Source organism: Stylophora pistillata, chromosome 4, assembly GCF_964205215.1.
Source record: "Stylophora pistillata chromosome 4, jaStyPist1.2, whole genome shotgun sequence".
Lineage (NCBI taxonomy): Eukaryota > Metazoa > Cnidaria > Anthozoa > Scleractinia > Pocilloporidae > Stylophora > Stylophora pistillata.
The window spans coordinates 34,993,433-35,018,453 of NC_142522.1; the positions used below are offsets into that span (position 1 = coordinate 34,993,433).

The 25,021-nt window shown below is 38.8% G+C and overlaps 1 protein-coding gene across 2 annotated transcripts; it reads right to left on the reverse strand.

Annotated features, from left to right (window-relative positions):
• Positions 1-2,008: 2,008 nt before the first annotated feature.
• LOC111322896 (uncharacterized) lies at positions 2,009-25,018 on the reverse strand. 2 transcript variants are annotated; one of them, XM_088755803.1, is made up of 15 exons: positions 24,862-25,018; positions 22,808-22,966; positions 16,653-19,331; positions 15,878-16,224; positions 14,655-14,792; positions 12,887-12,920; positions 9,659-9,717; positions 8,400-8,489; positions 7,413-7,499; positions 6,391-6,594; positions 5,662-5,841; positions 5,167-5,379; positions 4,376-4,495; positions 3,119-3,259; positions 2,009-2,627 (listed from the first exon to the last, which is right to left on the reverse strand). In XM_088755803.1, exons 1-15 carry the CDS (start codon positions 24,947-24,949, stop codon positions 2,556-2,558), a joined length of 4,611 nt encoding a protein of 1,536 aa, XP_088611929.1. In that variant the 5' UTR covers positions 24,950-25,018; the 3' UTR covers positions 2,009-2,555. The 2 variants fall into 2 exon arrangements, with proteins under 2 accessions (XP_088611929.1, XP_022781848.2); XM_022926113.2 differs by lacking the exon at positions 14,655-14,792.
• Between the last annotated feature and the right edge of the window lie 3 nt (positions 25,019-25,021).

Here is a 25,021-nt window from a genome sequence, read left to right on the forward strand (position 1 = left end):
CAGGAAATGATCAGCGTACGAGTGACCAGCATCTAATTTCTCCTTACAATATCACCCCTGAATCACACATAAAGGTCATGAGAATACAGGAAATGATCAGCGTACGAGTAACCAGCATCTAATTTCTCCTTACAATTTTACCCCTGAATCACACGTTAAGGTCATGAGAATTAGAGGAAATGATCAGGGTAAGAGTGACCAGCATCTAATTTCTCCTTACAATATCACCCCTGAATCACACATAAAGGTCATGCGAATAAAAGAAATGATCAGCGTAAGAGTGACCAGCATCTGATTTCTCCTTACAATATCACCCCTGAATCACACATAAAGGTCATGAGAATAGAGGAAATGATCACCAACTAAAGAGGTTCTTGATTGTCAAATAAATTCTCCTTGTCAGCACTTAAAAGAGAGAACAGTATAGAGAACATGTCTGCTGAGGTTGGGGTGTGAAACTTTTAACACGAAGGCGCGTTATAAAAGGAGCCTTATGTCCCACTGGACCATTTGTCAATCCACTGTCGTGTAATGTAGAACTCTCAGAGTCAAGTCAGCTTGAGCCACAGCTACTCCAAAGCAGTGAACAGCGGGCGCATTCCTCAAAATTGTTTTATGTCTTCATCACAATACAAGAATTTTTGAGGTTTGTATTTCCTTTCTCCAATGGAAACTGTCTTTATATCTGGCGGTAAGTTTGAGATCGAAGTAGGTTGTTCGCACCTTACCTCATGCCACCATGCTGGTGGAAGTAAACAATAGATATCTCGTATATGAGCACGATCCTTCGCAGTAAAGCACTATTTGAGCAATAGTGAAAATCAGACCTGAAAAAAATTTTTTTGGCCTGTACGGGATTCGAACCACTGACCTCTGCGATACTAGTGCAGCGCTCTTACCAATTGAGCTAACAAGCCAACTGAGAGCAGGCCATCAAATTAATTCGACATAAACCCGTAGATGATAAATCAAACAACAATCGAATTAATTTGATGGCCTGCTCTCAGTTGGCTTGTTAGCTCAATTGGTAAGAGCGCTGCACTAGTATCGCAGAGGTCAGTGGTTCGAATCCCGTACAGGCCAAAAAAAAAAAAAAACAAAAAAAAAAAAAAATTTTTTTCAGGTCTGATTTTCACTATTGCTCAAATAGTGCTTTACTGCGAAGGATCGTGCTCATATACGTCTCATAACCGCAGTTCACACATATGTTTCATATGTTTGTTGTTAATAGATATCTCATTGGCTCCTTTTGTTCGCCTACAAGCATTTAAATTTGACCCGCTCACGTAAACAGTGAGTGGCAAATGAGCCTAGGTCTTCCTAGGGAAGACTTCATTATATAGCGCGCGTTCGTGTTTAAACGAATGTTTTGCCTTCAAGACTCATAAGCAATCGCCTTCAAATTAAAGAAAAACTTTCAACAATAGTATGGAAGTGTAGATAAGTGCAGACAACTGAAAAAGAGATGACAAAAAGGAAACAAAAAGAGAGGACGGTGATGCACGGATTGTAAATGACGTCTACTGCTTTCCGCGTATTAATAGAGACACAAACCTATAAACAAATGAAGAGTTGTTTATTCATTCTAAAACACTTTAAGCTTCACCTCCAAATGTATCAAGGCATATTATCTAGAGGTCGATTTTGCGTTAGGGATAGGTACACGAAGGATTTGGCAAGAAATTTTGTTCAACTCCCTCAAAAAAAGATTTGTGAACCTCAAAGTTTAGTTTTCACACTCTGTCATCATCATATTTTTCACCCATTCAAAACTAACGAAGGATTACAAAATACGCTAATAGGCGTGCATACCTTTTTTTGGAACTCAACAAATTCTCAAATTTTACACTTTCAATTTTATCTGCCAACAACATAAATAGAAAAAATCCGAGCCCCAGATGGGACTTGAACCCACGACCCTCCGTGATCTAGTCGGATGCTCTAACCACTGAGCTACTGGAGACTCTATGGTGAGCAAGGGTCAATTTGCTCACCACAGAGTCTCCAGTAGCTCAGTGGTTAGAGCATCCGACTAGATCACGGAGGGTCGTGGGTTCAAGTCCCATCTGGGGCTCGGATTTTTTCTATTTCACTAAAAATTGCTTCATCTTAACAACATAAATCGTCTGGTAAATAATTCGACAGCTTCGAATAAATATTTCAGCTATTTGTTGAACGTATTACTTTCCATCAAGAACTGCGGCTATCTACAACGAGGCGATTTGTATCCAATGTTATTCAACAACGGTCTGAGACTTAAAGAATCTAATCCATCATCAGTGAAGTATTACAATTTTGACTGTCGAACTAAACTGTTCATTGACTGTCTCTTGACGATTCTGTTCAACAGAAGACCAGTTCATTGCTCTTTTACTTTATTGCTCCAGTCACAGCAGTCTTGCGTTACTCTCCATCAAAACGTCTGGGCGCATGGATAAACTACGTGACAAAGGTTCAACCACCGGGTGACATAATCGCTCTCACTGCGTGACTGACGTCAAACTTTTCAAGCGGTCCGCTTCTATTTCAAGTTTAAAGTCCTCTTTCCAGTCAGATCAGATGTGTTGCGGTGTTTCCAAACCAACTAACAGGCGGTACATGGAGGCAGGCATGGTTTTCATACGTATCTGAAGAGATACACATTAGTAAGAAATTCTGATCTGCACTTCGATCAATATTTAACTATATCTTAGAGAACCTTTCAGAGAAGCATGTTCCAGGAGTTCATTTAATTAAACGGAGTGAAATAGTAACCAGGGTTGTAGAAGCAGCGGAGCGAAAGACCGAGGGGGGTTTGGGACTGTTTACGACCCGACCCAACTTCCTCACTTTTTCCACTCCTCCGTACAGGATACTTAGAGAAATTTCGAGTAACATAACACAAATGAGTTTTGTTTACTTAACATTTAACATTGTTAAATACGCAAAAACAGCGTTTGGTAATAAGAACTAAACTTTCACCCAAATCCACAGACACTAGGTCACCGGTATCTTCCAAGGTTTAAGGCTTTGATTTTCCAATGGAGTGATTTTCTCCCGTTCTGCTCCCTTAAGATTTTTTGAACGACACTTAACGGAAAGGTGCTCTGACAAACTAAACTCTTGGACGTGAACAAACCTCTCCTACTGTGGTGGCCAATAGTTCCACAATATGCTGATGTGACGTGGCAACCACACTCTCGTTATTAATTTCAATGATCCTGTGTCCCACTCGAACGCCACCTCTCTCAGCAATACTTCCGCGCATTAAACTGCAAATCTACAAAGGACAAGATATAAAGTACAGCTGATCGGTAACAGTAGCGTGACGTAAATAAGTTAGATTATTGCTTGAAAAATTAGTTTCTTGATTGACGAAAGTAAGGTTTGGCATGAAAAGACTTCAGCGTACATTTGAATTAGCATTTTTTCTTAAGGAACTTGAGTTTAACGAAAATTGTATCTCCATAACAAAAAGTTAACACCACAACACTCGGCATTTATGTAATCGTTCCGAATATCAAAAACTTTGAGGAGTCGTTCAAACACCATCCACAAGTGCAACTGATTATGTTTACATGTACAAGGCAAAGTTGAGATCGCGTGTAAAGTAGCAAAGGCCGACCGGAGAAGAATGGAGAGAACGATAATTCAGTCACTGACTTTGAATCGCATTTACAACCGGAAGTTTTTACTAACAAGTTCTCTCGTCATTGAAAAATCTTACGCTACGTTATTTAAAAAGAAATAGAGGATATGATTGCATGGCCGCGTGGGGATGCGAATTTTATCTTCTCGTGCTGAAAGTATCTCTCACGAGTGAGCGCAGCGAACGAGTGAGAGATACTTTCAGCACGAGAAGATAAAATTCGTATTCCCAAGCGGCCATGTAATGTTCTGTTTATTATATAGATACTGATGAAATTTCCACATAAAAGACAACTTTTTTTATTCATTTTCGAAACAGCAATTGGGTAATTATGTTGGTAACCATGGCCACACCAATATCCTCATATGTGAAAGAAAAAATAGTATCTTCACTGCGCGCGGTGAAGATACGATTTTTTAGTAAAAGGAGAAATCCTGGTATTTCATCAGTATCTATATAATAAAACCTATTATCAATATTGCCAAGGGAAAACCTGTTGAAATACGATTTCTCCTAAACCATTTCACGCGTAAATGTCGCGGTCATGCCACTTAAACAAACATATTTCGTCCTTGAGCACAGCTGATATGTCAGTTGTTGCACAGGAGGACTTGGGATCGAAAACCTTGCCAGTAAAAACGCAGCGTTTGACCAGCTCTACAGGCTAACTGAGTTAGAAACAACTCCAAAGTTCTAAAGACGCCAAGCAAATCACACGTCTACTCGAAACAAAAGGCGACCATTTACCATGCCATTCTGCACACTAAATCCAAGCTGATACTTGGTATCCGGTCTGTTAACCACCACTTGAACTGTTGGAGGACACGATACGATTTTCATCACCACTTTCGTGTCTGGACGTATGTTCTGAAACGCATAAACAACCAACACTTGTTGAACAAGCATCCGGGAAGATCAAGAAGAATACTATTGGCGAATAATTTTTATCAGCGTCCACTTTTGCTAAGAGTCAGGGTAACACTTAATTCAGATGTCAACATTATTTTGGCAACATCGCTAGCACATTTTTAGAAAAAGGAGAGGGGGAGAGAAACGAGCGAAAAGAGGGAGCCAACAAAACACGGTGGTTTCTGAGAGCCTCCCTTTTTTTACATTAGCCTGCGCTGCTGTTTTCGCTCGTTCTCACAGACTGAATGGTTTCCACGGCACAAGCCAGGTGTAGAGAGGTCGGAATTTTCAAATTATGAAAGACTACACAACACGGCTAAAATTCATTCCTATGACTAGGAAGTACAGCTCTTAAACAGCACTGAACGCTCAGCACATCTTTCGCAGCACCACATAGAATTAAGAATGGGATGAAACCAATGGGAAAAATCCCACTCCAATTGAAATATGCTCACGATGTGATGTTCATCTGGAATCACAGTCTCGTAGCTAGACTTCTCAAACTCATTATTTATTCATCGAGATCGTCCTACCGAGAGATGCCAATTGCAACACTTGAATGTGGTTTGCAACTTCGTGAAACAATCAACCTTACAATCAAATAAACTGTTCCAATTTAAGTGTCTTACCTTAATAATATTCTGACATTCCAACAACGGTAGACCGACCAAACTTGTACCATTAACAGAGAGGATCTGGTCACCAACATTGAGCCTTCCAGACTTAGCCGCTGGTCCGTCTTTCGCCAGATGGGCTATAATAGCGCAAGGAATCATGGATCCCCAGCCTGATTCCACGATCATCACACCAAGCATTTCAGCGGGCTTCTTATTAACAATCACCTACAACAAGACAGGATTTGTGAACAAACACGTCTGCAGTCACCTCGAAAGATTATATCTACGCTAATACCTTTGAATCTATCGTTGGCAATTCGTCTAAATCTTTGTCATCTTCATATCACCCTTGTTCTTTTCTCATAATTTTGTCATCTCTTAAAAATTCTTATTAACTCCAATTTTCGTTTCTTGCGGTATTCCCTACCTCAACGCTGATTTCGAAAGACTTACAAAGCGAAAACAAACAGCATAAACTATCTCCCAAACATCGTTCATCCAACTTACCTCTTTGGCGCTATTTTCATCCGACAACAAGGACAAGTCCTCGCCGAGTATTTTCTGTGCCTCTAACACACCGTTGTACTCGGCATCTTCAATAACGTCCTCGCTCAGTCCATTTTGACGTAAGAATTCTTGATAAGCCACATTGAATGCCTGACCAATACTCTTGGCAATCACCTGGGCCTACAAAGAATCCAGCCAAGTTTAGATAAGATTGAATTACTAGGGAGGTAACATACTTTTTGTTGTGAATTCTTTATCGAAGGCAAAAAAAAAAAAAAATGAGCTAACAAAAATTAGTGTTTGAAAACCGATAAGACAGCAAGTTAGTACTGCAGAGAATTCAAATTGAAGTTTCAATAAAATTAATTAGCGATTAAGATAAAGGAAATATAGCATGGAATTACCAAAGAGAATAAGACTCGCGCACATAGAGACTAAATTTACAGAAGCAACGTCGACATCTGTTGCTCAAATGCAATCCGTTCAATTTTTCTACCCTAAGCTATCTTTGTTATTTCTTCGTTCTATCATTGCCTCTTTTTGTGATTTATCCCATCTCACCGAGCTAATATTTTGCACTCTCTTCCGAATCGAAGGTAAGTTTCTTCAAGTTGTAAAAAACCTAACGATTAAAGAAAGGGTGACTAAGCTCTCAAAACGTCTTTCTTTACAAAGGGAAAGTTCTTTCATGAAACGTCCTTGAAGATAAGCGATATATTCAGGACAGACCTCTGGTGCCTGGAAGACGTGGCAGGTTATTTTGACGTTTTTGTGGTCTGTCTGTGCCGTTCCTACACTGGCTAGAATCTGTGAAGGTTTTAAAACCTCTTTGTTGGCGCGTTCCTCGGCTTGCTGACGAGCCATTAGCACGAGAACATCGCCGATATCTGCGATGAACGACACGGAGCGGAGGGAGTGGTCTAACATGACCTCCTGTTGAAAAGGAAGTAAATGAAACGATTGTTTATTCAATTCTTAGGTTGATGAACATTAGGCAACAGCACAACGACGATGTAAATGAAGATGCTTTGCGCATGGTGATTTAGGTTAGCAGAGATGATGTACGTCAGCAACGACTCAGGCATACTTGGATGAAAAAAACTTCAAGAGCTCCTAATAGGAGTGGAAGTAGTAATCGGAAGGTCGCAGGTTCGACTCCTAATGGAACCACTTTGAGTTCTTTTTGTTTGAGTATGCCTGTGTCGTTACTGGATAACATCATCTTTCAACAAGTTGATGAACAGTTCAATGTGTACTGCTTATAAAATAAGATGGTGCAACTTATTTTCATGCAACGATTACACTGTCGAATTCAAAACAATTTGAATGTGAGAGTTGTTCCGGGGAGAACAAAATATCTTCACAAAAAAAGAATATCCAAGTAACATTACGGAAACTGTCGCTGCTGGCTCCTGCCTGTTTACGGCGTGCTGAATTTCAGATACAGCAGTCCCATATTCCTTCACATATAAAACCGGTTACCTTCAGAGAACAAAAATTAATTCAAGAAACCTGCACAATAGACCCTTTTACAGTTGTGTACTTAGTTGCCAAGCCTTCGATTTGAAGTGAGGCTGAGGGTGACATTGTTGTGATAGAGACCAGTATCTAGGTTAGCATGATAACAAAGAAATTTGCATTTGAAAAGCAGCAACATCTCTATCATAACAAGGTCACCCTTAGCCTCACTCCTGTTCAAAGGCTTGGCCACCAAGCCCACAACTGTAAAAAGGATTATTGCGAAAACTTACCTTAGTAGTAGAGTTGACCACTTTAAGTCTTTCAGTGGAAATGAAAAAGTCAATATCAGTAGTTGGTTGGTCCTCCCCCTCAGGAACCTAAAAAACAACAAATTCAGTACAACTGACTGAAAAAGGCGAATTGTGCATCAAAGTTACTGTTTGCAATCCGCCTCAATCGTTTCCACCATTCACCATCCAAGTTCTCATGTAAATTATTACACGACTCGGGCAGTCAGAGGGCCAATAACTAAAATAAACCAATCAAAATTCTCTATTGCCGGTCAATATTCTCTCAGTATTGGACCCGGCACTGTCCCGAATGGTCCCGAATGATACCGCACTTGCGTCCCTTTGAACTTCGGTCGTACAATAAATCTCTTATTAAACAAGCTTGCTCGGGACCGTACTGGAAGAATATCGACCCTCAGTCTTTTTTGTACGGAACGAGCGCAGCGAGGTCCGTACTGTCAAGACCTCGGGCCGATATTCTCCCAGTACGGCCCTCGCGCTTGGTTAATAAGATTTATATATTCTCACATTTTTTTAAACGATTGTTAACCTTCGAAAACGGTCAATTCCAAATTCATTTTGGTTTTAAAGAAGTTTGTACGTCGCAAAACCATCAAAATATCAAATGTAGCTCCTTTTGTGATAAGCAAATCATCCTTTAATCCATTACATCCTGACATCAATGTGTATATTCTCCCTACTGTTCTCTATATATTTCTTAAGATACTGACAACGAGAATTTGTCTTATAACAAATAGCTTCTTTAGTTGGAGATCATTTCCTTTATTCTCGTGACTTTAATGTGCGATTCGGGGGCGATAACGTAAGGAGAAATTAGATGCCAGTCACTCTTGGGATTGAAGGGTTAAAAGCCGGAGTTACAGCCAGAGTACAAACTGAAATCAACTTGGCGGTGCCACGCATGGACGACAAAACACAGAGCTTCTTTCGTGATTCAGAGATGTAATAAGTTTCAGTGAGTCTTACCTTTATACGCCCCACGGCTTCCTGAGCTTGTTCCATCCGTACAGCTTTGTTTGGAGCCTGGGGCGACATAATTTGCGATGAACCCAGGTACTACAAAGAGGAGAAGTGAATGGAATATTAAACCTTATAATTATAATTTAAAGGACAGATCAAATCCTAGCTGCATTCAGCTTGTCAGAAATGAATATTGAAGATGTCTTAAATAAGTCATGTTTATCTGTAAAATCTCAAGCAAACAAAGGGATTCATTTACGACGAACTTTACAATCAATTCTATCTGCATATTAATGACTAAGCATCAGCTGTTTAAGACAATATTCAGTCGTGCTATTCCTTTTATTAGAATTAACTATAAATAAACTTTGTTGTACAAGTGCTAATTCTTGCACATAAATTAACCCTGAATGAAGTTACAGCCGCCACGGTCTTGGTCAGGTTGTCTGTAAGGGCGCCCGAGGCTTACACGAAGTCAAGTATTATCAAAGAGGGTTCTAGCTTTTGTAAATGTTCATCCCCATCGATTTTAACCATACATATGTCTCGCCGATGGTCGAGTCAGCCGTATTAAGAAACAGTATTGACTTGGCCAACATTAAATTAAAATTTGTTTAAATGCAAAGTGCTAATCGATCGTGAGAAAAAAAAAACTGTTGGTTTTCCGTTCTTAAACTCAACTTCTTAATCTTATAATTATACTATACTCGAACGTTTAGAAAGATACGAAAGAAACGACACAATTTGTGTAGAAACCTTTTATAAGATTGTTTGTTTAGAGAATAAACTGTCAATACCAACAATAACGGGTCTTTCGAATGCAAATTTTAAAGATGATCGCGAATGATTGAAGCCAAAGAGAGGCTTATATTCGCAACACCAGAGAAGCAATACTTATGAAGTGAAAAAGTCAAGCTTAAAACTTGTAGATATGTTAGAAATTCCCGATCAGACAGCATCAGAAACTAGCAATTCGAATGCTCAGATTATAGACCAGAAGACGTTCATCTTTTAAGGCTGATTGTGACTTCCCCCAAATTGATGTAAATATCAACTTCCTAACTTTAGCCTTTTCAAAAACTAGACTTACCGAAATTCTTACAAAAGGTTTCGCGTTAACAAAAGATGCGCGGCAAAAAAGCTTATCTGACAATACACTAAAAGCTGGCATAAGAATTAAGACAATAAACTGAACTAGAATTGTATAAACTCGCAAACCAAACAATTCACGTTGAACAACGCTTCGTGATTAATGACTAACTTACTTTGGCTGTGTACACAACTCCAAGAAGAAGATTCCTCGGATGATGTGGGCCATCCCAAGCTTAAATAAAAGACAAAAGAAAATCAAACTGTAGAACACGCTGTTAACAACTTCCTTACAGTTGTTCGCAGCGATCCAGTGAAGCGAGCGTGGTACTTCTTCTTACCACAGTCAATCAATCTATCACCACAATCTCTCCTTCAGTTTTGAAGAAATTAATTTAACGAGATTGCCGCGTTTTCACAAAGGTAAAGAATTGTCGCTGGACAAACGTCAAAGGTACTATCAAAACTTTGTACCTATTGGAAGTACATCATGGTCCTTGTGCTCGCAGAATCGGAAGAAAAGTCTGACTTCCGGAATGTTAAACTCAAACACATCAGAAACCATCTTGAAGACGTAAGACTAAGTAACATCAGGTTTACATCTGAACCAGTCACATTTTCCCCACGAAATTTGCGATCCAAGCCACAAAACTAACAGGCGCGCGCCCCAAACAAACTCATTTTCACCGCACGGAACAAGATTCCGCGTTGACTCTTCCCGACTCCGGTTTAGAATAATTGACAAATCTGACATGGGCCCCCAACGACTACAGGTAATTAAATATTTATGCCTACGAAGCGTGAAAAATACACACAGAGACGATAAGCGAGCGGAGAACGAAAAAAGAAATTATTTGCGGTTGCATTGGCGAAAACTAGAGACTAGTTGTCTAGTATTTCTCCAAGTTTAATACATTTCTAAGAACCAACATCCGATATCAAAATTTCCTGAAATGACAGTTAACAAGAAATGCTCTCTAATGGTGATTGTCTCTATACACGCAGCTGTCTTAGAGCGAAACGGGTAGTCACCCGTTTCACCCAATCTTTAAATCTCTTTCGTTTACACTTCTCATTGTTTCGCACCCAACGTTCTCGACTATTTATTGAATTGTGACAAACCAGCACGATCCGACCGAAAAATAGATTTCACTGTCGGGATGCAATTTCATTAGACAAAAACCGTTAAGGGGTGTACAGTTTTGGAGATTTTCTTTTTAATGCTTCATAAATATAAACATAGACTGTTTTGGGACTAAAACATGAAATTGAGCTATTTTAAGCAATTGAAACGCTTTCCTTATCTCTGGGTTGTAAAAAGAGGAAAACGATTTAAATTCGCCTCTGTTCAAACCGCAAAATTGTAAGCAACACGACCAAAAAAAAAACCAATTTGTTCTTGAACACATTTTCTTTTTTAATCAAAGTCATTTTCACCGACAGAGTCCACTTTTCTCATTTCATTAAATGTAAATAAAAGCAAAATCGCTTTCGCCGCTTTTGCTAGCGACAAGCCGACAACATTAATTGAACTCATGCTAAACAACATATTTGGTTGGGCCAAATTTTAATATGCAGCCTCGAATGAAGAACTACAGTAGCTTGCAAGCAAGCACTCATTATTAGTGATTAAGTAAGCGACTCGCTTCCAATTTTCCTACGGGTGTTCCTTGCTACAGTAATAATAATAAGAACCTGCTTACCGGAAATCAAGGGTACTTTGGTGGGGTATACACTCGTTAGCAACGACACAGCGTTTGTCACTAACTTAAACCCTTTCAATTGTGAAATTCAGGAGAAAAAATATACGTTACGGTCTTTTAGGTAAAATACTTATTTCATTGTCTTTCTACCGTAGACATAGGAATATTAGCAAAATTATGAACTAACACTTTGACAAAGATTTTGTCATTCACTCAAAAATACACAATTTACGGAAACGATGGCTCCGAAAGAGTGGAGCACCGCTTATTAGTTCTTGCTTCTTTAGCCTCCATTTCAAAACGAGGCATAGCACCAAACCTTATGACAACAAGAATAGAGAGTTAGAAAAGTGACGGGGATTGGAGAGGGGAGAACTATTAGCACAAAGTTAGGTCGCTCGGCAATTGGTTCAGAAAATTTGCGCCCCTCTCTCAACCAATCAGATTCTAAACTTAAACCAATCACGATTTGGTCGTTAGTCTTTTCCCACACTTAAGGCAGTTTGCCTGTTCTTACTACGAGTTGTCATCTTTCCTTTCAATCGGCTGTCGTATTACTTTACATTTGTTTTTATTCAACTCAATCGAAATGCCTCTTTGATGACGAATTTGTCTTGAACACATTCCTTAACTAGTGAAAAAGAAAAAGGAAACAAATGTTGTGCTGCCGGCGTCTACAGGCAGGTCAAGTCAGCGACAAAGTAACCGACGTAGCAAAATGTGAAAATCTGGGGTTCCCTGCGTTTATAGACCTCAGCCCAGACAAAGAAGAAAATCAAAATTTAATAAAAACACATTCTTATAACCCAGCCGAACCTTAAAACGGAGAAAAGTTTAAGTATTGAAAAAGGTTTAAAATGCTAAGCTAAAGCCTTGAATAAAATGGAAAACGAACCTCGATTTTTTCGATTAATTATATCGGACGAGTCTACGTATTCCAACATTTTTACTGAGACACTAGGATCACTGCCGAGCTCATTATAACGATCACATGGCGAGTTCCCTATCGGGTGGTCAATTATCTCAACTTTCCCTAGTTTTGTGGAACAAAAAGCGAAAAATAAGGATACAAGTTTGGAAAGCTTCTCATTATTTTTAGTAATCTTATAAAAGTATCAAAAATCAAACATGAACATCACCCCCTTTCCCACTCCCCCCCCAAAAAAAAAAGAAAAAATCGATTAGACTTCATTATAGAATTCAGACATCTAATTTCGCTCATCATTGAAAACACTTCCAGTCATAAAATATTAAGTGGACTACATGAATTTGCTCGCATCTCCTTGTGTATTGCCGGTCTCAATAGCAAAGAGAGATTACAAACTGTAATCAGAAGTCACAGAGTGTGAAAAAAACGTGACCACTCACCTACAAACTGAAAAAGTTTCATTAATAAAGAGTGAGCGCAAACTTGTTTGGTAAGTGTTAACCGGAATGTTTTGTTTCTTCGTGCCAAACGTTTACATACCGTCGCTTCTTAACCAAATACAATCAGCCATACTTCGGTGGAATCTCAAGTTCTGCCGTGAATTCCTCGGAGATTCAGAGTGCTTAGCACTGAAAAAGTGGGTTGAACTTCAGTTGCCCAACTATCTAAATTTTAAAATGCTCGGCGTGAATATAGAAACATTTCCTATTATCTATCAGCACAAACCGGGCGATGTAAAGGTAAACACTAAAAGAGACACATCACAAACTTACCTGGATTTCGCTCACGGGCCTTGTTTGCCGCAGCCTACAAGTAAAAAGCAAGACAATCCGTTGAAATATTAAAAGAAACCTGTACTGCCGGCTAATACGGAAAATGATCACACGGAAAGTAAATAACTCATATTTTTACAAACACAAATTGTCGAGCATAACGTACAAAACCATGGCACTCTTCGAGAAGGCAGGTTTCGTGGAGATAAGGCATGAAGTTTCTAGTTTGGAAGAGCTAAACTATTACCACCCTGTTCAACGGTTCGGTAAAATTCGTTTGGCCATCGCCAAGAACCGAAAAGAGGAAATTCGAGCCGAAATGGTCCGGTTCGAAACTTTCTCGCTCAAGATCCGAAAGTTTTTCTTAGTATTGACCGAATTGGTTTGTATCCATCACAGCGGTGGTTTGGAGCTCAATTATTTATCCCACTGATTCGTAATAAAACCGCATTCTTCTAGTCAAAATAGTCGAGCAATTCAGTTTACAAACTCCGTAACACTGAAATCTATCCCACAGAATAAGAATGTTAAAAAAAAAGAGAGTAAGTGTGAAGTCACAGGACCGAAGAATAAGTCCACTCGAATCAGAGTACTTTTTCATTTGAGTCTTGTGATCAAAAACGAAACGAGGAAATATAAAGAGGTGACAGATGTTTGAAGGAAAATTGTGGTCGCAAGATAACTAGCTTGCTTTTAGGAAATAAGTAAAGATCATTACAGAAACAGGAATTTATATTCTTTAATCATGCTTAAATTGACGGAAACAGTAACCGAAAGGCAAGTATCCATTTGTACGTGACAAAGTGCAATTACATTTCAAGGACATCTGAGCGACCGATAAAGAGGCTTTGAGAAATAATAGAAATTCATCAATATGATCTTTTAACCGTGGTTAAACGAAGAGCTAACTTTTCCTTTCTTTTAATGATTCTCACGAGAAGGAAATGAGAAAAAGTAGTCTTACACATTTTTGCACAGATTTTATCCGCTTCTTCATTATTCCACGACATTTCTTGCAAAAAACATCATCAAGTCTTATTTCCAATTCGAAAAAATTTCCTTTTCCTCGTAGAACCAAGCACTTCATATCGAGACAATAATCTCTTTTCCTCACGTGATTTAAGCTTTAATTAAGACCATACGTGAAGAATGCAACAGACAGACTTCAATGCTTCCGTCCACATGCACATAGCCTCCACTATCCGACATAGAAAATGCTTACTAAGAGCTCCCCCCTCTCTGTCCCCACCCCTCTCGGTCCCCACCCCTCCCTGTCCCCACCCCTCTCGGTCCCCATCCCTCTCTGTCCCCACCACCACCACTCCCAGTCTCCATGCTACGCCTTATAATCTTTATCCTTATAACCTCTGTACTCTTAAGGTTTTTTCATTTCCGGTGGAAAATATCAAGAAAATAAAAGAGGAGCTTAGGGATTAAGAGGTAAAAGCGGAGAGGGAGTAAGGAGCTCGTAACTGGAAACAAACGATTTCATTGCAACAGTCCCTCTTAACAAGGAATTCGATGAAAAATATATTAAAAAACAACAATGACAAAAAAAAAAAAAAAAAAGAAGCAAAACAAACGAGATAAACAACTGTTAAATATTTCTAAAATATCTAAATAAAATCTTTAAAGCGCTGACAGATAAACAGTTCACGACAAAAGATTAATCAGGAATTCAATGTATAAGCAGAAGAAGGGCTCGACAGATAAGAAAAAAGCACACGCTAAAACTTTGTTCGAAATCTGAGGCATGGAAGGAACTTACAGAAGAGTCAAATAAAGGTCCTGGCAAGCGGAAAGTTTGAAGCGGTAGAAGAGGGAGAGTTCGAGAGACATCACAATCCTGCTGCCGGCGTTGGGTCACCGCCTGCTTACAACTCTTTATATACTCATGCCAAGTCATCTTACAACAACCAGCAGATACAGACACAACGTGGAGAGCCAAGAAAAAGAGAAAAGAAAGACACAATTAGATTGAAGTTTAGTTTGTCTTCCAGTGTTCACTTTTATCTGTCTCCGTGCAAAAGCAAGGATGAAATCAGTGAGAAGTGAAATTATGAAGTTCGGTCTTGAGATAAGTCAGGAAAGTTAAAGCAGAGCGGATCTTGATGATCAAGGTATTGCTTCAGAGTACAAGAGAACAATAACAGAACAATACGAGAAAACGCGATTAGATAAGTGAAAAAGTGTTGATTAGAACCTTGCACAAGTACCATTCGCAACTTTGAACCTACAGTCAACATGTGAGGAAGTGCATCCTTGAGTGTGTCGCAACATAATAAAGAGGGAGAAAACACGAAAAGTAGAACGTAATAAAAAGTGAGTCTCAAATTGTTCGTGGTTCGTCAAAAATCTTAACTAATGGCGACTGTTCAGCCACATCAGTGCTTTTTATTGGTAGCTGCTTATTTTTGTTTCCCCTTTCAAATATTCAAAGGAAATATCATGAAAATTTCAGTTTTGTTTGCAATTTAAAAGTTTTAAAGCTTCTTCGGAGGTCTGAAGTCACACCGTTTAAAAACGCAAGGTAGAGTTATTTTTTATGTACACAGGTCGGCTTTCAATCACCTCTCACCCATCAAAGAGTGCTGATGAACTTAATGCTCGTCTTAAACGCAAAACTGTTTACTTTAACCCTGATCTGGTTAGTTATTCTTCCGCCTTGCCAATGTCTTTTATGTTCGTGTTGTCACGAGTGAGGGACAAAGAAAGCAAAATTCGAGTTTCCATGAGGAATCGAGCCCTAGACCTTCGGATTCCGCGCTCCTTTACCATTATCAAGCTGTATCAAAATCCATGGTAAGCTAGGCCATTATCAGGATCATACGTAACGGTCGTTCTACAAAAGATCAGCAAAGTTGAAAGTATCGAGAGAGCGATGGGATAAATAAGACGGTAAAAATTGAGCTTGGTAAATAAAAAAAGAAAAAAAAAGATGTTCTAGCAGTTAAGCGGATCGAGATAAGTAAGAATCTAACAGCTCCATACCTTCTCTGCCGCACAGTATTCACAGGTCTCCTCGTGTTCTGAGTCACTCTCTCCTGCTGGTTCCGAATGCTCGATATTACGTGATGCTAGCCCTACCGAAAAAGTCCCCTTTTTCTTCACCTCTACAGCCCTGTTCGTGCGTTCGTCGTCATCTGATGACGATCCAGTGTACGAAAGCTGCAGAGATCGACGCTTATCCTTTCTCCGAGAACTGTAAGGAACACCGTCTGGGATGACCTCGCTTATCGGTCTCGTTTGCCTTCTGTTCGATTTGCTGCTAACAAATCCCACGTCAGGCAGATCGGCAGGATCCTCTTCTCGCTTGTGACGACTCTTGTGTCCTGAAACTAAAAGCGCAACACAACATAACTGACCCAATGTGACCAGCAAGCAACAGAATTCAAACAAAAGAAGGACACTTAGTTTTGTCCACATACTATCTATAGTCTCTTTCACAACCGTCGTTTCATTGGGTTAGGCAACACGCTCCATAACCCGACCACTCCTTGTTAGCCAGAGAGCTCTATAATGCAACACTGCTTTCAGCACAGACCTAATTCTTTTTGACGTTTTTTTTCAGTGGAGGGCAAGCAAGCACGAGGAATGATGCACGCGCGAGGGACGAGAGATGCTCCTCTCTCACCCATGACTCACGCTTCGCTTTCGCCTCGCGCTGCTGCTCACCTACTTCAGGGGATGGAGCCAAGTTTATTGATCGCGACTTCCCTTTACCAGCGGTTAACAATTTTTGAATATCATATAATTATTTACTCACAAACTTTCCTGCCAGCCAAGCTTCCTGACTCGTACTCCTTTAACAAGGAGGCCTTTTGTGCTATGAGTTTATGAATTTCATCATCTCTACAGAGCCAGACGTGTTTGCTTCGATCATGGGTGTGGCCACTGTGCTTGTGAGTGCCACGATCCCTAGAAACATGGTCCCTATTTCCATGATCCCTAGCAATGTGCTCCCTACCACCATGGTCTCTGGCAACATTCTCCCTGCTACCATGGTCTCTGGCAACATTCTCCCTGCTACCATGGTCCCTAGCAATGCGCTCTCTACTTCCATGGTTCCTGGCATTGTGATCCTTAGAAACAGTGTCCCTCATACTGTGGTCCTTCTCAACATGTTCCCTAGCAAGATGATCCCTTGAACCATGTTCCTTGGGGCTCTGATCGTGGTGACCAGAATGAAAAGAAATTTTTTCTTGCGAATTTGAAAGGTGGCCATTACTTGTGGGTCTTCCTCTCGGCTTCGATTTCGATTGCCCAGGATTTTTAACCGGTGCATCACTGCGTTTCTTCCTTTCACGTCTGATTCCGTCGTCCTGATCAGATTCATCGGGCTTACCCACAGTCCTTTTAGATTTGATTTTTCTCACTTCTGCTTTTTCTGAGGACTTTTCTCTTTCCTCGAGCGTAAATGAAGAGGCCGAAGTAGATTTCTGTTTCTTAGAAGATAGAGATTCAGAAGAAGTTGTCTTCTGTGGTTTTTTCCTTCTTAATGAGTCCGATGTTGAGTCACTGTCACTTTTCCGCGGTTTCTTCACTTCCTTTTTTGGTTGATTAGCAGCTAAATGCACCTCATCTGCCTGGTTATGTGATGGAGAATCAGCGCGTAAATCACTACCTGGTCTTGTTTTCTTCTTCTCTTTTGTCGGCTGATTTCTCGGCTGTACATCAGCACCAGTAGGTAATGATGAAACTGAGGCAGATTTAACATTTCCAGCTTTAGAAACACCTTCTCTTCCGATGGCAGATGTTTTTGTTACTTTTTGGCTTTCTTTGTTAGCCTTTTTAAATTTTTCAGTCTTTTGCTTATTCGTTTCGTCAAGATTCTTATCTGTAGCTTTCACTTTTCCTTTCGTCGGCTTCGCTACATTGTCAACTACCTTTGACGATAAAACAGTTTTTGATTCATCCTTGACCCCATCCTTGACACTTTTCTTTTCAACTTTCACTGGTTCAGTATTACCTGGATTATCTTTTGTTACCTTTCTAGAGTATTTTCCAGACTCAGCTTTTAAATCTTTAGTTTCCAAATCTTTTGAACTACCAAGTGCACGTTTCTTGTCGTCTTCAGGGATTTTCTTTTCCCTCACTCCTTTATCAACCTTTGTCTTTGTTTCCGCTTTGTGTTCAGTTCTGACCACCTTCGACCCCTCTGCCTCACTTTTTAGAGTGTCCAGAAAAGTCTTTTTCAATTGGTCAACCTCTTGTACTTCTCTATTCACCTTTGAAGTCCTTTTAACAGTTTTGAGTTCGGGAACATCAAAATCTTCCACATCCCATTCTAATTCATTGTCGTCTTCAATGGGAACAAATTCTTGTGACTCATCACTCTCCTGATCGCTGTGATCACCACGTACCTCTCCTACTTTAGAACTGTCTGAAACATTGTGATCATGAACAGATTTTACAGTACCTTTCTCATCAAACTCACTGCCAACTGTATCTCCTGTTTCGCCTTCATCCTCGCTTTCCTTTTTTTCGTCTTCATGTGATTCCTCGACTGGGACTAAAGAGCTGCTAACCTCATCAGCCACAGAAGAGACATGTTCGTTTCCTACTATGTCTAAAACTACTTCATTATCACTCTCTTTGTCATCCTCAACATCGTCATCAGGGTCGTCAGATTGATTCTGCTGTGGAATCTCCGCCTCAGCTTCTGGAGATGAATCAGACAGTTCACCTTCCTCTGAATGATCAGAATCAGGTGTGACAGGCTGAGGAGACTGCGGCACTACCTCTGCATCTTCTTCTTCCTTCTTGTCGTCATTATCATTATCACCATCCTCAGCATCGACTTCATTACTGAAAGGTTGTTCCTCCTCCTCCTCTTCATCATCATCATCATCATCATCAAAGTTACCACCAGGCTGCTCATCATCATTACCATCATTATCATCATCATTCACACCTTCCTCAGGTGAATCATGAGCATAACCTCCAAGAGAATCAACATTAGCACTTTCAGCAGTTTCAGCAACAGGGCTCCTAGAGTCACTCTCTTCCCCATCATCTTCACTGTCTAGAGGAGGCGGCACTTCCCTTTCACTGTCACTGTCAGAGTTGTCAGAACTCTTCACACCTCTCCTTTTGTTGGGCACTGGGGCTCTCCTGGTGCTCAATTCCTCCCTGCTACCACTGCCAGGCGAGGTGACCAGTTCATCTCCATTATCTGTGTTTTCAGCATTTTCATCACTGTCTAATGGAGGGGGCCCATCAATACCATCAACATCACTACCCTCGTCGTCATCCTCATCACTATTCAATGGGGGTGGACCCTCATTCCCTTCATTTTCACTGTCACTTTGACTTGACGTCGCTGAATTGTCATACTGTATCTCTTCCCTGGTGTGTGCAACAACCTCAGTGTCACTGCTCTCAGAAATGGCATCACCATCTTGAATATCAATAAAACCAGCATCTTCCGATGGCTCAAAGATATCTGCAAAAGAAAGACATACATTTAATGGTTTGAGCCAGGAGTAAGAGTCACATTCACTCCGACGAAGGGCTAACGCTCGAAACGTCAGCTTTTGTAATCGTTACGGTGGCCAATTTACCATTTCAACTTTGTTGATATTTCCAAATTACTTCGTTACCCCCACCTACGCAGCCCCAGACAGTTTCTTTAGAAACTATCAGCCTTTATTCATTGAGATCATCCTAATTTAGGTCCTGGAAAGCGCCATTGTCCGTGGCAGTGACTGTAAGTAGAAGTCACAATGAATGTGACAATGAAGTCCCTTCAGCTTCTTTACATATCAATCACTGTAATGAGGTTGTCACTACAGTTGAGACAGAGAGTACTTTTTTTTTTTACTCAAATACGTCCCAGAAATCACATCTCAGAGAATTTCAAAATTTAAAATTTTCCAAGGAGCAAGCTTTGCCACACACCATGCTTTCTATGACAACCTATGACAACAACAACAACTTCTAATGACAACCCTCCTTTCGCAAAAGAAAGCTTTTTTCACGACTACCCTGACCTGAACTATCACACTACTCCATTAAACAAAATACAGAACTGTCAATAACATGTATTAATACAAGAGACTTGGAAACACATTTTTTTTCTTACAGCCGCAACACTTGGATTTTACTTTATTCTAACTTATTCAAGGTAAATCAGCTACCAGAGCAGCTCGATGAAAAATGACATTCCATCTGTTAGCTCAATATAAGAGCATTGACCACCTTTAAGTTCAGAACCAAACTATTACTTCCTGCACTAAGTTGAAGCTCCCTAAACAACCACTCTTGTAATTGTCATGATTATAAGTTTGTAATTACTTACTCCCAAAAAGACATTCAGCCTCAGTCATAGAAAATTTCTCTATTTCCCATAGATATCCCCCTGTATGTGAGGACTAAACTCTGCTCATTAATTTTCAGAAGCAGTTGCTTTATGTTGGTATAAAAGTGACCTACAGAGCCTTTTCTTCATTCATAGTGCTTGGATTAACAAAGTTACACACTATACATAGTGTTCACTACATTATCATTTGTGTTTTGCTCTTATCAACCCTTCAATTTCAAAGTGCCTCATTTCAAATCCAATATCTGATCAATGAAAATTGTCTGGTGTAAATTTCAAAAGAAAATGCTTGAACAAAAGCACAGCAATGAAACCTCTTTCCACTCACCATATTCTAACACTGATTTACCTCCACAACTACAGAAATATCTTACAGGCATTGGACTTCTTAATATCACTTGATCAAATGAGAGAGAGCTCATAACTATGTTGCTATTAAAACTACCTTGCACCAGTTCATTTATTTTACATTTCTAAATCTCTTTCATCTTTATATACAGCATTATCCATATTGAATTGATCACTGCCATTTGAGATATTGGTTTGCAAATTAACCTTAAAAAATTATATATATTGGCAGTTTTATTTAGCACGACTGACAAAAATCTGTTGTAATAAATTTTGATTAGACATTTATCTCGTAGCATTTGAAGAGAGTTTTAGAGAACATAAAGGTTTTTGGTACTTTTCACTTTTCTCTCAAGTTGGCAGTCACCAAAAAATATGATTGGGCTGGCTCATGCAATATCAAAGTTACAGATGAGGGCAGGAATAGGAAAATACAACTACATGCAAATGGGACTATCAAAATATGTATGCAAAAGAGACAACAAGTAATTCATTATAAGAAAGAGAAATAGAGGATGGCCCTAATAAACATAAAAATAAAAGCAATTACATAGAAATCAATTGGTATGCAATTTTAGTGAGATCGATTAAGTAAGGAAGAACTAACTCTTTTTTCATCATTTAGTGGCAATATCAAGAAGGTTATCATGGGAAAAGATTTTTTTTACGGTCAGCCTGAAAATAACTATTTTGGATAAATTACTAACATTACATTGAACTCTATTACCTGTCTATTTGATTTACAGTAAATGAAGGTTTATCACCAATGAGTTTCCTTAGCCTTGAATAACACATGCATGATGACTGAAAATTAATGAGGGACTGTACTGGTAATAGAATCCAGGCACCACAGGAGACTCTCTTTTTGCAGACAACAGTCATCAACACAATTCTAATTCTATGCAACACAAGTGATTAGATCCATTGAAAAGCCTGGTCGGCAAAATAAAGCTAGTTGGAAACAAGAGAGCAAGAAAGCTGGACTTGTTTTCTCTAATAATGTAATGCACTGTCTCTATAATATTGAATAGTCTGAAATACAAAAATGCATTTCCCATTCAATTTTAGGACTGCATGGAAGTCTGTACTAGGAAACAGCAGCCTTTTTTTGGAAGATAATAACCATTTTGTTTTTTAATTGGAAAAGCTCAAAATAAAAATCCCAACTGACTAGACACTCAGAATCTTTTCGCAAAAAAATGTTATAATTCTGTTCACATATTCACTATACTGACAAGAAAGTGCAAATCATCTCAAAATAAAAACAGTCAAAATAAATCTAAAAAGTTCTTTTTTTCCAGCCTTCCAACAGTTGATTTTGCACAATAAGTGTGATGAATAAGATTCTGAAATTGCAAAGTTGTTCACAAGTTAACTCTAAATGACTAATATTAGTAAAATTAACAATAACTTGTTTTGGTCAGGATAATGTAGGAAAGGTACATAGTTGATTAATCCTCATATTTCATTTACATAAACTGACTGATTAGTTATTTAATGAGGGATACTGATTTGAAATACATGATCCAAATTAAAGCTCTGTGCTTTACCATAATTTTTCTTTTCAATGTGTTTGATATTGAAGATCCAAGTACGAAACAGTAAAACAAAAAATAAACTTTGCAGTACAGAATTATTATCCTTTCAAGAACATTCAGATTGAGCTTATAATGTAATTAAATAAGAAAATGCAAGTTGGTTTGAATGTCTGAAAATATGATGTTGCCTCTCTCAAAAATCTGCTAACTAGACAAAGTTCTAACATACCTTGACCTAGAAAATGCCGAGGTGAATCTCAGCAAGTGTATAGAAAATACACATAACCACCTTCAAGCAAGGAAAAAAACCCCGTTGATGCAACCAAATACAAAGCTCTTCTCTCAGAGGAGCCACAGAGTGCCTAATAGCTCCTGTCTCAGAAATCTGGGGTGCTCAGTGAGTAAACATTTTCAAGTAGCAGTTATAAAAGCTACCCAAGGCTATTAAGTGACTAGCATCTAATTTCTCCTTACAATATCACCCCTGAATCACACATTAAGGTCATAAGAATAGAGTAAATGATCACCAACTATAGAAGCTCTTGATTGTTTAACAAATTCTCCTTGTCAGTACCTTGGGAAATGCATAAAAGTATGGAGAGTATGAAAACTGATATTAGGGTATAACGCACCAGAATTGAAGGGCTATAAGCCTGAGAACAGACTTATCTTTTATACAAAATAATTAATACATAATTCAACTTAGTTTTTTACCTGAGTACTCCATGACTAAATCCTTGTGATCTGCAGATAGATCCACAGGCACATCATCCAACTGGGGCTTGGTGCTTCCTCCAGATATCACTACAGCACGACCAGGTTTACTATTTCCTCTCTTTTTGAGCCTCTCTTTCTCACTGATGGCATGTTTCCCTATAATTTTATAAAAGTAAATTAAATGTTTAGGTCAAATGCAAATTTTTGATAATATATTTTTTTTGTTTCTGTAGTTCAATATCCAAAAGCAAGCAAATCAGGGGAAGACAATGGGCTTGTCATGTGATGGCACAGGTTTTTTCATTGTCAAACACTGTTGCAGAAAAGAAGTTAAAAGGAACCTCTGTTGGTGGAAAAAATCTTTATAAAAACTTTAAAAAATAGTCTTAAAAGTTAACATTTGTGGACCTAAATGAGAATAAAGTACTTGCATAAGAAAAAAATTGAACATTTAAGCTCCTTTGAAACAGGAACTTTGAGCAAGCTGTAATATTGAGCCTTGTTTCACATTTCCCACTACTTTCTGCATGATCCCTGGGAATAAAAGAGCTATAATTGTGTGGTCATGGTAGTGGCAACAGTATTACAAGATACAATCCAAAATGGCACCTACTTGGAATTCCTTGTGGTTAAGTACTTTTTTGGTTCACATGTAAACTATACTTTCAACAATGAAAATCTACAGTCATGGTATTCCCAGGTAAATGATCCACAGCAAAAACTGACTCATTAGCCAGAGATCTGCTTATATTTATGCTATGCTATATCCTAGTATTATGGAAACATTATTACTGTACAAATAATAGTAAATGAAAAGTCAATAAAAGGGTTATTTTGACCATAAAAACACTCTCGCAGAGATTTAAATCAGAATAGTCTTTCAAAAGTCATTTGACATTTGAGTTTATATAGCACTAGAATGTCCATATGTAAAAACTGGTTCATTTTGATCGGGTTTCTTGGCATATAAGGTTTCTCACAGATAAGTTAAAAGATAAACTACCCTCAAATTGAGTTCCAAACCTCAAGTCAGGTTTCAATTCCCTTATAAAGTGTTATTCTCTGTTTGTGTGGTGACAAGAACAACAGCATATGATAACTTCCTTATCACTAGACTTAAGCTGATGAAAAATTGATCTTTATCCCACAAAAAGAAATGTTACTAATAAATCACACACACTAAAAATAAGCTTTTTCTTTTTTGTGTCAAAAATTGTATCATGATATAAAAGAAACTTCCAGGCAAATAGGGAAATCAGGGATGAGAGTATCATGAGATAGCTAAGCAAATATGTATCAGTTTTCTAAAGGTAGAATCAACTTAGCCTGTTATATTTTTAGTGACAATTCACTGTAACAATTTTATCACATGGAATTCTTCTTGCCTGAGATGCTTCAAGTCATCGATCACACAAACATAAAGAAATAATTTCTCCAGAAAATGGAGTGGGCGTGTGGCCGTGATATTTATGAGATTTTAGACATAAATTTTAAATTGCCTCCTAGTATTGAAATAACAAAATTAAAAGCTAAGCGTTGTGGTGTCGCCATATCGCAGATTAAAAATTCAATCGCAGCGAAGTATGGCTGTTCTCTGAAGCAATCAGTTTTATCTTCAAGTAATCCTTCTTGCTTCTTCATAGAATTGTACTGGAAAAAGCTACTATTCAATGCAAAGTTTCATCCGTAGACATTCAGGCATCTTCCGGTATGAACAAGTACCATGCTGTCGAAGATTTCGTAATTAAAGTACCATTTCTACTCTTACAAGTTAACACAACAAGAAGGAAAATCTTCCTAAAGGGGTGTCAGTTTGAGATATCTGATTACACGAAAGAAAATAACTCCTCTCCAACTGAAAAAGGGACCTTACTCGATAAATCAAATATTATGCGCTTTCTGAAATCAGCACCTTTGAATCACAGGGTGCGACAGTTCCACGTTTAATAATTTTCACTGCCTTGAGCGGTAAATTTATAAACAGTAGAGAGGCTTTGCCTCTCGAATAACCGTTCTTTAAATACAATAGAAAGCAATAACATAATTTATACCTTTTCTTTTCTCTTTTGAATGCTCTGTACCGACGTTCTTTTGCTCAGAAAATGTCAGTTCTTGGCCGTCGGAATCCGAATCCGCCATTTGGAAAAGTCGAGTTGACAGTATGTGTTCCAGACCTCCTCGGCCATTTTACACCAGTTTGTGAAAGAAAAC

Coding starts and splice junctions, on each gene's coding strand:
- LOC111322896 (XM_088755803.1), bottom strand. CDS start 24,949: ATGGCGGATTCGGATTCCGACGGCCAAGAACTGACATTTTCTGAGCAA. Junction 19,332..22,807: donor TTTAGTCATGGAGTACTCAG/GTAAAAAACTAA, acceptor TTTCTTTTGCAG/ATATCTTTGAGCCATCGGAA. Junction 14,793..15,877: donor AATACTGTGCGGCAGAGAAG/GTATGGAGCTGT, acceptor GGTTGTTGTAAG/ATGACTTGGCATGAGTATAT.